The sequence below is a fragment of the Paralichthys olivaceus genome, chromosome 4 (genome assembly GCF_024713975.1).
Source record: "Paralichthys olivaceus isolate ysfri-2021 chromosome 4, ASM2471397v2, whole genome shotgun sequence".
Taxonomy (NCBI): domain Eukaryota; kingdom Metazoa; phylum Chordata; class Actinopteri; order Pleuronectiformes; family Paralichthyidae; genus Paralichthys; species Paralichthys olivaceus.
The window spans coordinates 10,493,333-10,508,558 of NC_091096.1; the positions used below are offsets into that span (position 1 = coordinate 10,493,333).

The 15,226-nt window shown below is 38.7% G+C and overlaps 1 protein-coding gene across 1 annotated transcript in view; it reads left to right on the plus strand.

Moving 5' to 3' along the window:
• Positions 1-15,226, plus strand: part of ipo11 (importin 11) — a 97,274-nt gene that overhangs the window by 32,916 nt on the left and 49,132 nt on the right. Inside the window, exons 16-19 of the mRNA XM_069523654.1 lie at positions 7,761-7,887; positions 13,420-13,453; positions 13,967-14,007; positions 14,133-14,249. Of these exons, the coding sequence (XP_069379755.1) occupies positions 7,761-7,887; positions 13,420-13,453; positions 13,967-14,007; positions 14,133-14,249 (319 nt within the window). The remainder of the gene's footprint in view (positions 1-7,760; positions 7,888-13,419; positions 13,454-13,966; positions 14,008-14,132; positions 14,250-15,226) is intronic.

Genomic DNA, 15,226 nt, shown 5'->3' on the forward strand with positions numbered 1-15,226 from the left:
GAGTGCCCTCATACCACCTCACAGCATTAATGTACTTTGAATGTGTATATATAGATTATTAATTGGACACAACAGCAACACAACAGAGTCCCTAAACTGTTTTCTGTACAGCCTGATCACAGAGTCGACTCACCTTGTCTGACGCAGGTTTAATGTAAATTGAGTGCGGTATGTTTCCCCAAGGAAGTTTTCATTTCAGGCTTATTGCGTAAAACTTCATTGCAGGTGTTCAATAATTTACACATATCATTGTGTGTGGTAGTTTATTTAACACAACTAGGGAGTCCTTTTTAAAGGAAATTTAGTTTTACTCTGCGTGAGCTCACTTACAGACATTAATGGCATTTGATACATTGCATAGTTAATGTTCCTTTCAGTGTAAGTCAAGCTAATTGGCTATTAACCTCCATCCGGCTATTGATTACTCATTAATCGCCATCTAATGCTTGGAGTCGATGTTTGTCACGCTCACATTAACCGGTACTGCTTGTATTCCACAATTACTTTTTACAAGCAGAGGTCAAAGTTGTCATAACATCAGCTCTCAACAGACGAATAAAAGTAGACAAACCCTGGCAAAAACTGCGATGGAACCTTGTCAGTGGTACACAAACAGTCAGCCGAAGTAACAACAAACAGCGAGGTGATAGATTAATGCATTCGAAAAAGCGATGGGAAAGATGGAGAGTGGCCAGAGGCGAGGTGATGTGAGTAATAGGAGGAACAAAGAAGTGCCCTGCACACATAGACCTCGAGTCAATCAAGATAAAAAACCTGCAGCACTTCAAAGTTCAGCAACATTTTTGTTGCTGACGTCAAAGAGCAGGCCTGCTGATGTCACAGTACCTCCACTTTTACCTGCGTTCTTATTTCTTTGTTCTATGCATGGTAAAACATTGTTACCCTCGGGTACTGATAAAGAAACACTTAACCTAAATGACTTGGATGTCACCCCAGGACTTTGGTGGATGAACAGAATAAGATTCAACCAGTTCTGTTGCTTTACTTTACCCCTCACTAAGCTGAGTTCTACCTGCTTGTTGTGTGAATGTGTGCAGTAAAAGCTGTATCTATTTAGTTCATACTGAAGCATGCCTGCCTGCTGAGGACTATAAAAAAGTTATGCATTATTTAATAGGCAACCGACACGGGTGGATTTCTCACATTGCTGCTGATGGCCAGTGTGTTTGTGTGTATATGTGAGAGAAAGCGAGTAAGAGTGACTGACAGGGGAGCAGAAAGGGCTTCATCGAGCTTCACAGTAAATCTTTAGCACAAATCTAAAGTTCCGAGTCTATGTTGTGCAACAGAATTTATGTCTCATTATGAATCCGAGGCTGGAACACATACACACAAGGTATGGATCGCCTCTGCTATGCATTTCAATGTGTTTTGTGCACGAAAGCACACAAATACACTTCGCTCCTCCAACTACAGATAAAGAATGGGTCAACTCTAAATGTGTTGATGACAATGAAGTCTGTGTTGAGGGACAAGTAATACCAGCCTGTGGCTACATAGTTAATGGCTGTTTGCAGAATATCTTCATTGTTGGTTTTTACTCTCCTCAGTGAAAGTGTTGATAATGAAAAGATAACTCTGCCCTTCTCCTTTTTTATGCCAAATAATGCATTTTTAAAACTATATGATGACAATGCGTTGTGCTAAGAGGATATTTTTTTAAATGTTTATTCAAGTGAAGGAAAGCAGATGAACTTTTCAAGCCCATTGATTAATTTTTTTCTGGGGTGCTGAATCAGGCTGTGTTCCCATCAGTGTGTCTGCTAGTGTCTGTGCACGTGAATAATGGTCAGACTTGTGTTATATACCTTTGCCCAAATGACCCTGTTGTCATGTTGTGTTTTACGTCCTGTCACAATTTAGTATCTCCCTCTAAGATCCCAGTGGAATATGTCAATATATCGTATGCTATCTCCCTCTGGCACAAAGAAAGTGTGACCACTGTAGCCAACATTTGAAAGAGCTGTCACACATCGAGGCAGAGACTCAGCAGGGAACCTGTAGTGTCTGGGTATCAAAGCTAACCACGCACATGCCAGTGCTTTGCACAACTGCCCAATGCCATTGACAAGAGGTAACTGGAGTCAAGAGTTATAAAACCTGTAGTTAGGTCAAAAAACAAGGAGGTGGGGTTTAGAGCTACTTGACTTATAAAAAAAACAAATATATTAATACCACAAGAAGCAGGCAGCAAGCAGCTGATGTGAATCGTGCCTCGCAAAAAGATCTCAGTAAACAAGAATTGTTGATGCAGCTTCAGTCCTATCATAGAGTTTAGATATTGATCAGTTCATATTTGTGGATTCATGAAACAAAGTTTGCTTTTTGGGGAAAAACAACCTTTGCTACATCTGGTGTAAGAAATACAAACACAACTTGGTGTGCCCAAGTTGAAAACACCTTCCCAGTGGTGAAGAAAAGTGGAGGCACCATCATAATTTGGGACTGCTGTGCTGCGTCTGGACTTTGAAGTGTATGATGGGATCTTAGAGAATAAGTTCAGGGTCGTTTTCCACCAAATGAAGTGAAACAGAAGGACGATTACACCAAACATCAAAGCAGCAGATGGACTTCAAACTGAAAATGATTGCAGAGTGACCAAGTCAGAGGCCAGAGCTTGACCCAATAGACATGCTGTGGAATTATCAGCTGAAAAATATCTGAGTTGAACTAGTTCTGTGGGGAGACTGGCAAAGTTCCCTCTGAACACAATGCGGTCTAGTAATACTGTTTGATCAATGAATAAATCCAAGGTCTCACTTACTTGTCCCAACAACAATGTGAATTTTTAATCGGTGTCAAAACATCAACTCTCAACAGACAAATAAAAGTAGACAAACCCTGGAAAAAACTGAGATGGAACCTTGTCAATGTTACAAAGTCAGCCGAAGTAACAACAAACAGCGAGGTGACAGATTAATGCATTCGAAAAGTGAGTGGCCAGAGGCGAGGTGATGTGAGTGATGGGAGAGACAAAGAAGTGCCCTTGATGATTGTTAGTTTTGTTTTCCTTACATAGTCACCATAGTCTGGTTGGGAAGTGGCTGTAACGTTCATGTTAAGGTGTATATGTTTTGTGTTTAGTGCCCGAATGTGTGCCTTTGTTTGTCTGCTCTGTTTACTTTATATTAATAATTTTCTTTTGTGTCTTGGGAATTGTTTTTCCAGAGCCATTACATTGCTGTTGCATTATTGCTGTCACTGCCAACAGGTTAGCACATACACATGCACAACCTTCTATATAGTAATGTAAGAAGCAGATGTTAGATTAAATAGTGTATCTGAAATAGATTTTTTTCATGGGAAAAAATACAGAAAAACAAACATAATACAAGAAATTAACTCTCAACTTTCTAAAGTTTATAATGTGGCCCACAAGTCTCATAAAGGTGGGGGCAAAAATATATTTGTGTTAGGATCAAGTTTTCAGACTCCAAGGACAAATATCCAAAACAGGCAGTACATATTGGTTTCTTCCAGACGCCACTTCCAGAGTTTCTGGTTGACACACTTGCCCGCTACATGTTTGTAGCCGTTACCAGAGCATCCCCACACTATGCTGTCCTGCCTGCCTCAGGGTATTGGCTCATGCAGCTCGCTTATGTGGACCACGATGCACATTGAGGTGAACAATAAAACGCTTAACATTGACAAAGTTTTGCAAAACATGAGAGGTAGAATTAAACATAAAAAATAGAAAAAAGATCTAAATGTGAAGCCTTTTTCTTAAGAGCAGCTAAATTCATATTTTCTTCGACAGACTCTGGGGGTTTGGAACAGAAATTCGCACACACCTGCTCTCACACCTGCAGGATTTTCATCTCCCCAGCTCACAATTTGTCTCTGCCAGTTAACATGCTGTGTTCTTGGGGCAGCGAAACATTCAGATTTGATTTATTCTGATCGTGCTCATCAATTTTGGCTCTAAGCCATTTCCTGGACATTTTGTGATTTTTTTCATTGTTTCTCACTTGAACAAAGCACGATGATACATTTCTGTGAGATGACACAGTTATCGATTTAAAAAAAATATTGGTTATGATTTAAAAATGTGTTGCAAATAAAATGTTTGTCCAAACATGGCATGTTATGACCATAGACTAGATAAGGATGGACGACATGACAAAACTAAAAAGTAAAATTACATTTTTCTCATAGATGGTGTCATTTTAGGTTGAAATCATTTAGTTACAAGTTACCTCATGATGAAAACATGCATTAGTAACTCATCACGACAAAAGCATAATCGAAATAATATATTATAATCATAATTTATAATTACTATGAATAATAGTGAACAAGAAACGTTTAATTACAGGATAAATTACATTTTGTTCTGCAAGTGATAGCACCTCTAGGTTTGCACATTCTGTAACTGCAATGGAAGTCATGGAGGTGAATCACCAATGTTAGTTTTAGCCCTGCACTAATCTGTATCATAGGATATGGTGCAGCAACAGTCTAAATTTGAACAACTATATCCATCAGCAGAACTATTGTGGGACTCTAACCTGTGGCAGAACTTTGTGCTGCTTGTAATCCCCCAAAAGCTGGTTGTCACTTTTGGTCAAAGATTTCTCTACACACATCCTGTGCACCTTCATACTTGAGCACTTATCTGCACGCATACTCAGATTCTGACTTGCTGACAATATTTTCCTCCTCTTGCTGCCTCAATCCAAAACAGTTATGCCTGTGACGAGTTGTCGTGTCTGAGAACGCTGAGATGACTGTGTCATCTTTGAAGACGTTTACACACCTGCACACACACTAAATGAAGGAATGGACACATACAGAGTGTATCCAATCTTTCTACTGTCAGACTCTGCCAACACTTGGCAGGACTGGCTTTACCTTTAGTGTGGACATCAGTCAGCTTCTCCTCTGGGTTACCTGTAGATGCTGTAAAATTATGATGTCTTTTGGTTCTTTTGAGCTTGATTTTCCTTTATATCCTTCTTGTATTTGCCCTGCGGACAGGTTTTGTTGGCTTTAAGCTCTGAACATAGATTGGAATGATCACAGAGGTTTGGTGGAGGTTATGATGCGCCACCCTTGACTTTTTTTTTTATAAATCTTGGGTTCATGACCCAAAACTGCTTCATTTTACCAGTGTGAGTTCCACATCTTTAAGGTTTCCCCCATTTTTTGCTGTAACTCTATAAACTTATGCTTCTTTTAAATCTGCTTCCATTGTGACTCACTCTGTTTTTCACTGGGTGTTAACACCATTAATTTAATACACTACACTGATGTGTCGCACAAGTAGAGAGGAGTATTATAAACAGGTCCTGGGGCTAAATTAAAGACTAGTTCCAACACCCTCTGATGCTACGAAAATAGGTTATTGTTACATAAGTTATTCTGCACATTTTATCTCCCCAACCCTGTTTGGGATTAAGACATTCATCTGGAGATCTCTCTTTCTGGGAGCCTGTTTGCGAGGGGCGGGGGCCCCTCTCTCTCACTGCTGCAATGCGTTTGCGTTGATGCTTACGGGGTTTCTTTAATTCGAGAGTCTGGTCTTATATTTAGAGAACATTATTTTATTCATTTCACAGAATTTCTTTCTCTTAAGATATATTTTTGGGAGTATTCTGTCTTTATTGATAGGATGATACAAGCTTGAAATTGGGAGGGGAAGTGGGGGAAAACGTGCAGCAAAGGGCTGGAGCGGAACCAAATGTTCGCTGGAGGATGACTCAAACCCCTTTTATGTGTGATGAATGCGATACCAGGTGGACATTCTCTCAGTGAGGAGAGATGCTTTCAAATCTGTGGCAATCATTTCTGACTCTGGCCGTTGAGTTGGGGGTAGATCACAGCAATCTGTCGGATCGTGTGCTGTGAAGGCGCTGGGCTTAGTGTTCCAGTGACCGCTGTATAGTTATGGAGCTTGGTTGCCATTGAAGCAACTTGTAGAATTCAAACTTACTTCGACGTACCTCGTAGATGTTAGAAAATAATACCCTCATTCAATTTGCAGATAATGAACAAGGAAATACGTTTTAGCGAAGTTAGAGGTGAGTTCAGCTCAACACATTCTGCTCCTTCTCATTGGATCCCTAGATCCCCACAACTTGTGTAAATATTGTGGTTAGTGTTATGTATCTTGATATAGAAGATGTGATATAAGGTGAAATAGTAACTGTTTATGGCTTTTTTAAAATGTGGCTGGTGATGCCTGCAACAGTCATTGTCATCACAACATGGGGTCTGGGTCTCAAGGACTACTCATCCAAAACACAGTTGACACTTCTTTTCCCAGAACACTCAAAAATACTAGTACAAGTTTGAAGTCCATCTGAAAATTGATTGACAAACAGGACAGAAAATCAGACATTTCTCAATGTACTATGTTGTGAGAGATGGTTACTTACAGGCTTTGAGTTTTAGTTTTCAAAACTCCTTTGGTGAATATTTGAAAATTACTGAGAAATCCAATATACCAATTTTCCAGTTAACAAAAACAAGCTATTTTGCTTATTCATAAGCAGCTCTTCCTTTTCCTGTGAGCTCATTGGCACAAACACACACACACACATACACACACACACACACACACACACACACACACACACATAGATGTGAGGACAGTCTGAACCTTAAAACAAAGTATTAACCATTTGAAGCTGTGATGACCAGCCAAAATCTCCTGACAGTGATGCTACAAAATTTTCCACACAACCAGAGAAAGACATCCACACAGACGCACACTCATGCACACACATCCACACACATGCTATTGTTTGCCAACTGCTGAGTCCTGAGTCATGCTGTTGTTTAGTATCCTCTGGCTAGTGGCCAAGACTCTGGTCTCTGGCTCCCTGCGGGTATTTGACAAGAAGCCAACAAGAGTGTCATCCCTCTATCCTTCATCCCTCCGTCCGCTCATCTCTGTCGAGGTCCTCAGACACAATTTTTGCCTCAGATACAAACAAGGGCAGATGCCGAGGGACACTTCTTGCCTGCCCGTTACAACTGTTGAAAAACCATCAGTTCCCAACATTCAGTGCCTCACATTTGGGACAAAGGGCATTTTAATTCATATCACATACCACCTCGCCCCAGTGGCTTCTTGATCATTTTAGTTTTCTAACAGGCTATTTCAATTTAGATGCTTGAATTAGGCTTTGTGTTGTGTTTACAGACATTCATTTAAACAAATCCAAACATGGTATATTCCGTCTCATCAAACCTTTTCTTCACCTAGTTTATTTTCTCACTTTGTCCCTCGGGTCGTGTTTATCCGTCAGTTTTTAATTTGAAAAGGATCACTTGGTCCCAGTCTTCAATATCCTGTGCAGTAGTGTCACTATCTTTGCCTCTGTCTTTTCCGGTGATATTCTCATGCAGACTGAAATGTGCACGGCCAGAATGTGGCATAAATTAAACACAGTCTTGGAGTTGGATATGCATAACAGAGGGACGGTGATATGAGTCTCTCCCTCGAAGCAGAAATGACATGCGGTCTTCAGCATGCGTACGCCACAGATAAAAGAAATTTCAGGTTGAGTCACGAGTCATGTCGGTGCAGATATCATCATTGAAATATCTGGTCCAGTTGTTTCTAATGGATCCATTAGTCCTGTAGCTACATTGTGGAGATAATTTTACAGACAGTTTTTTTTTTTTTTTATTTTGAAAAGTGAATGAATATATGATTTGAAGAAATTCAGAAAAGTCTGTTAAAATATTTCTCTACAACCAGAACTTATTTCTCCTCTCCTCCTCTCCAGGTACAAGTTGATTCGTCGACGAGTCATCTGGCTGATAGGACAGTGGATCTCTGTCAAGTTCAAATCTGACCTTCGACCTTTGCTATATGAGGTCATCCTGAGCCTCATGCAGGACCCTGACTTGGTGGTAAGGCAGCGATAGACACACATGCATTTATTTTTTATTTTTGGTAAACTGTTCAGAAAACCCTGGATTTGTGATGAAACAGGCTGTCAGTGAAAGTGCACTGTCGGCTGCTCAAACACAGTTCTCAGGATTGAACTGCCGCCATTATGCTGCAAACGTCCTACAAATAAACCTAAACATGGTTTGTCTTCAGTTTTTCTTTCAAAAGTAAATCTTATTATATTAAATAAACGTTTTATTTAACCAATAACCTCTTATTCAGTCATAACTGTAATCAAGTCCTGACCCTGTTTGGATAGAGTGTGTTATTATTATTATCCTGCATCATCCTCAATTCAAATTTTAGGGTTTCTGGACTCATGAGATGAGCCCTTGAATCATGTTTTCCTTTTAAATGATTTATATGAAGGAATGTGGAAAATCCGATGCAAAATGTCAAAGCCCTTATTGGCAAGTCTCACCACTCGGCAGCCACTTATGCAACGCCCCTGGCCCAGGGGCCCTGGGCTGTTATTTCAACCAAGACCAGCTTCCTGTCTAAACATAATCATCCACTGGGGTTCAATGTTTGTGGATCTAATTTAATCTAAGACAAACTTTGATATGTTCATATTTGCATTCCTTATTTGCGTTGGGTGCAGTGCATATATAATGTCACTATTATATAATTAAGACTATGATATAATTAAGATAATGATACACATGATGTTATGCCCACACAAACATCACGTGGTGACAATAAGGGTATAAAACAGCTCCAACAGCTCAATAGCACAGAACACCCATCTAATCCTTTGCCATGGCAAACATTTACTTATGAATATTAGAGGTCACATCTCTCTACATTTCATTGTTTGGACTATATCGTATATTATTATCAAGCATATACAAGCTGAAATTAAACTTGTGTATCTGGTATATGTAAAGTTCCCTTTGAAAACTGTTAAAGGCCAATTCCTTCTACAGGGTTCCTTTAAATTTCAAGTTGTTTTAATACATCTAAATGTAAGTAGAAACTAAATTCTGAAACTTGCCTTGATATTCATCTTTTGATCTTGTACCCAGACGTCTTCAGTGTACCAGACAATGGAATGGGACATATGATTTACAGTTCAGCCAATTGTTTTTGAGTGGACTGCATATTTAACCAATTAACACCTTTAGCAGTGCACATTTAATATCCCTGAATTTAGATCCAGAGGCTTTGATTTTATTTTATAATTATCAGGGGGCATTCAGATGTGGCAATAATATTAATTTCAGTTCCATTTCTTAAGTGAAGCCAAAGGGAGTTTCATATTTATACAATGAAATACATTGTATGTTAGTTTTGCAAATTATAGTTTTAATATGTAATAATAACCCGTTTTTTATTATCTGATGTTACAAATTGGAAATCGCTGGAAGGTTTATGAGGCAACTGATGCTTCTCACAGTTTCTTACTTTTTCTATGAGTTTACTGACCAGCTCACCAAGTGTCTCCTGATCAATATTGTCTGCATGGGCCAATTAGAACCTGTTGGGCAGAAACAGATATTGATCATAAACCTTTTAATGGACTAATGGCACAAACTGCCCCCTATCAATCAGTCCAACTGCTCATTAATATTTCTGAAGCTGTTTTGTGGCCCCTGTTCAAATAGAAACTGAATCACAGCTGCATGTATCTGATATTTCAATTTCTTTACGTCATCAAAATGATTTATCGACAAAAGATACATTGGTTTGCCCAGATACTTCATCTTTTTCGCAGTTTTTTTGTATGCTTTGAGGCTTTTTCTTTAAAGGAGAGAAATGGGAGGAATCTGTATGAGATGGAGTAGGGTTGACTGAAGTAATGATCTCTTCGTTAATGTTGCCCTATTGGAAAAACTGTCGAGTAGAGTTACTATGCACCATGTGTGGATCGAAATGGTTATTTAACTGCAGTAGTAGTTGTAGTATAGGTTTTCTCCTGTTGTGGAGCAGCAGGTTCCTGGCTCGACTCCACCTCATTCCCAGATTCTCTCACCCCATGTCCCATCTGTGCTTCACCACGACTGTGAAAGTAGTGATCAGTATAATTTGTGATCAGATTTTAATGTTGTGTTTTTATGAAGGTTTTGTTGCTTGTTTGTTAGCTGGACTATGGATGTCCACAAAACATGGTGGAATAATGCAGTATGTGAATGGGAAGAACCCAATTTATTCTTATGCTGCTCCAGATCAGGCGCTTGAATTCATGCATTTTCAATTTTTTCTTCAACATTGTTAATGGGTGTTTTTTTTTTTTTTTTACACTTTCTCAGAGAATAATTCCTGAATCTTGATGGAAAAATAAGTCTGTTAAGGGGATTGGTATTCATTTGTGTGCAATTTGGTGCAGATTCAAATTAAAATCCAGATGTAGTGAATTTAAATGTGGCTTCTTAAGGGGACTGTTGAGCCTTGGCGGAGGTGTGTGCCATTCTAGTTGGATTTCAGTTTATTTGTTCGCAGGACTCTTGTAACTGATTTCCACAAAATGTGATGTAGGGAAGAAACCATTGAATTCTGGTGCAGATGCATTTTCACTTTGTTTAACTATTGAACTACTTTTATTTTAAAAAAAATATTCTGTTATCAGACTACTCCTACATTTTTCTTTCCTATTTTTACCATAAGAAATAACAATCATCTTTAGGATTGTTCAGCATTGGCGGTGGTGCCATTGCCATTACCTCCAATACGTTCTCCTCCACATTCTAACTGCTGCATTCTCCTTTGCTGTTTACTCACAGATTCTGAGTGAAAGCTAAAAATAATGTTGGTGGCAAATTTCAACTCCCTCTATTTTTTAGGTCATTTGCATTCCCAGTAGGAGGTAATGATGTTTTCTAGAATTTTCAGTTTAGCCAGCTTTGATGACATCAAGCGGTAACATTTATAGTCAACCGTTTCCTCGTCTGTATGGTGGCTCTGAGGCATTTTAAATATGGATTTGTGCCTCATAATTATAATCCTATCAGGCTCTTAGTTACTATACATGAAATGCAGTATCCTGACAAACCTCTGTCTCCAACCACAAATCATTTCTGGGATTTAAGATTATAACCAGACTGACTTCTTCTTTTTTCAGTGTGCATAAAACTATTATTTGTCTTAAATGTTTTAACAATCCATGTAAAATCTCAAATTTTGTAGAAAAATGAATTGTCACGTTGTTAATTATTTGTTTCTTTTCATGAAATTGAAATGGCTTCCCTGAGAGAAGAGTGTGGTTATTTAACAAATGTGTGATTGTGCTCGTTGGGATCTGGATTTGCTTTTCACTGAGTTGTTGCCAAGTTGAAGCTTCTTGTTTTCAGCTTCGGTGAGTTAGTTCACACTTATCGTCACAGATTAAACTTTCATTCACTTTTAAATTCAGTTCAAACCTACTTTTTTTAGTATCCCTCAAAGAAAGTTTATGGCTGAATGATAATGTGAAGCAAATGATTTTGACTGAATCACCAACAGACATTTTATGTTTGTCTATTGAGGGTTTCATCAAGCGGTCTATTATCCTCTACACTGTGGAATTTAAATGCAGTTGCTCTCATCAGTGTTTGATTTGCAGACAAGGCCAGTGCTGATAGAACTCCTTCATCAACACACTCCTTTTGTTGTTAATATGCAGCATTACTCATTCATGATTTTATGATCTCGCTGAGACAGGCCGGAAATTTCAACTGTAAGTCTTTTATATTTTGAAAGTACATTTTACAGCAGCTTTTGGTTTCATTTATGATGTGAACAGACTGTAGGAAGAACGTAGGATGTTATTCACAATGACATTGAAATATGACATGAAAATAGCATTTCTCTCCCACCCATGGTGTTCCTCTAAGAGACGGGGTGAATCCAAATGTGTCTAATGTTTTTTTATTGTGTCTCAATTTCATACAGTATTCCTTGGAAAAGTTGTTCTATTTCTTATGTTTGGTCTCCAAATCTCATACTTTAATGTAGTTTAAACTGAAACAGTTCATATAGCTGCTGATCCTCTGCAGCAGTGACAAGTTTGATTCTTACATAAGATGCTTTCTCACATGTTCTGAACTCTGGAGATCCACCGAACTTTCTGGTCGGCGGGAATATAATTGACTGCAAATGTCTGAGTGAGAGCCTCTGCAGTTTCTGTGGACTTTCTCCGCCCGTCCCCCTTGTATAAAGTTAGTAGAAAGTCCTGAACGCTGTGGACATTTCTGTGTTGTTGTGAACGTGTCTGAGCGGAGAATCACCTGCTGCGTTGTGCATGTGTGAAAGGAAAACTGTCGAGAAAATCTGGACCCAATTCTCTGGGCGGCCTCCGGAGGTCTTGTTTGAAAATGGAGAATAGCTTTTTGTGGGAGGTTTGAAAGGCTGCTGCTTATCTTGGTCTGTTTGAAATGGGAAAATGCAGAAACTGTTTATATATGATCCTACTTTAGGTTTGATGCTCAAAATATGTACATGGTGGAACAAAGTAGCTTCCTGAAAACTGACGTACCTTTGAAGTGAACTGATTGACATTAAAAAAGCAAAAAAGTAGAGAGCAGCACGACAGAAAAACTCCAGCCACTTCAATGAAAATGAACTTGCTTCTTTTTTAAGAGACCCCACCACAATTATGGATATTGAATGATTTACGAATTGAAAAACAAAATATTTAACAAACACAAAAGAATCTTTTATCACTTTCTTTTACATTGTGATCTGGTATATTTTGGAGCCTGAGCAACATGGACAACTATTTAGTCAAAGTGTGTCTTTTTGAAAAGCTCTTTACTTTAACTTTAAAAGCCTCTTGGAAAGATCTGTGATAAATGTATTATATATATATATATATATATATATATATATATATATATATATATATAGTCATGTCTTAAAATACAACTGTTTAGTTATTTAGACTATAACTTCCAAATATATTTCACAGATTGGATAGCTAATGATTTTTTCTGCAGCCCTGCTCGCACACGCCCCCCCCCTTACTTCCACTCATGTCTTCTTAATATGTGTTGTGAAATAATTGAGAACAAGATCTGAGTGTAATTGAGTTCCTTCTTTTATATCCTTTCCTTGATCTCATCACTTTCTCCCTTGCGGACGTGTCCACCACCTCTATAACTCTTACACTCCACCTCATTCCATTACACTGCTGGAGTCTATTAGATTGGAGGGGCTGCTTCCTTTTAATAACAATAGAAAGATATTCACTGTAGGCACACACTTCCTCAGTGTTCAGTTATGAAAAGCTGTATAGTGAGCGCTGGTTGTCATGGACTTTCAGATGCTGCTATTAAAGGAAAATGTAATCATGTTTTTTGTGTTTGGTCGCATTGCTGCATGTGCAGCTGTGGCAATCACAATCTGTTCATGTTAATCTATTTCTTTCCTCTCTATATTCTTCAGCGTAGTTCACTACAAACACAGAAATACTTCTCTGTCTGCTGCTTTATTTAGCTGTAACAATACGTGTGCACCAGTAGGGGAAAATTGTGTGATGCCTTATTTCTAAAAGTATGCTTATCATTTTTGTCTCCTAGGTGCGGATTGAGACGGCTACAACCCTGAAGCTCAATATCCTTCTCATACTTTTATTTTTTTAGATAGATTATTTTTGTTACAAATACATTGATGATGTTGTTATGCTTGTTAACTAAGCCTCACTGCATTACTTAGCATTAAAGCTTGATCAGTCCTTAGCTCTGGCAAAAGGAAATAAAGAATGTTGATATATACATAGTGTATCATAATAACAATAATAATTTTATTTTTAAAAGTAGCTGTTACAAAGTTCGTCACTTAGAGGATGAATGAAAATAAGACCATGAAACATTAAAGGCACCAAGCAAAATAATACAATTTAATTTAAAAGACAGCATATTATAAAACATTTAATCAAGGACAAGACATTTAAAAATACAGAACCATTTAAAATGAATGGCAAAGGAAAATTATTTAAAAATAACAAAGCACAGCTAAACATTATTTTGTAAAAGTCATTCTGTAAAAGTAAGTTTTGAGAAACTACCAATGAACTGCTTTCATATCCGTCCCAAGCTGTTTATTTCCTCCTTAACTCAGGCCCACCTGTTGATGACTTTGAGTTCCGGACAGAACAATTCCTCCCTGTAAGTACATGTTTCACATTTTGTGAAATGATGCTTTAAAAAATGATTTCAAAATGTCTTCATATTGATTTGAACTTTTCAGACGTCCAATTTTTCCCACTCTGCTCTCTGTCTCCTCTGTTTAGTACCTGGAGTCGATCTTCGGGTTGCTCTTCCAGCTGTTGCAGCAGGTGACGGAGTGCGACACTAAAATGCAGGTGCTCCACGTCATCTCCTGTGTCATCGAGAGAGTGAACATCCAGGTGAGATCTGACAATAGCTGTGTGTGGAATATAGGTCTCATATTACTTTTCCCAGAGTATGCAAAGTCAACCTGAGCCAAACTCCGGGATGTCTTTGAGGGAGCCCTTGAGTTTGACAGCCGGGGAGATAGATATATTCTGCTGCTGCTTTGTGAAGAATAGCACTGTACAAATTGTAGTCATTGACCTCAACTCTGCAGGGGACATGTCAGGCTGTTAAAAAACATTACAACTCTGATACAAAACATCTGTCACCCTGTACTAGCCCCAAACCGCCAAGGTAAAACAACCAGCTGCCCTCAAAGATAGCTCCGCATTAATGGTTTTTCACATCCTGAGACACTGGCATTTGTGAAGTCCAATAATTGACTCTTTGTAAATCATAAGGCCTCAGGCCGCTCTTGTTCTGTCTGCTCTCATTTACCATGATGATACACTCTCCCCTCTGCCACTGCAAAGCTTCTGTGCCCATATGGATTCTGCTTTTTTTTTTTTTCAGGATCCAGTAAATCATTTTAATCCACTTAACTGCCAGCCCTACAAAAGTGACCTTCCTCCCGACCCCCACAGGCCCTGTTCAGATCCATTTTAAGCACCTTTCCTTAAACGATCTCTTGACTTAAATCTGTCACCAAAATGGCTTTCATCCTTGTGAGCTGTCAGTCTGGTTAAGTCCTCCCCAGTCACTGGCCTTGGCTCAACTTCCAGAGTCAGTGGAAGTCCCATTAATATTCTAACCCTAGTCACAAGGGATTTTGAACCAAAAAAAGGGCTTCAGCTACAAAACAAAACCCTGAGCGCAGTTAGAGTTGAGATGAAAATGATGACAGATATGATGAGATATAGCTCCTTTTTTCTGCTGTCAGTCTGGGAATTGTCATCCTAAGCTGGTTTGTGAGTCTCTTTTTCGCCCTTTTTAGTTTTCTTCTCAAGGCTGTGTCTTGTTGGATTTTTTATTGTTCCCACTGCTCAGAACC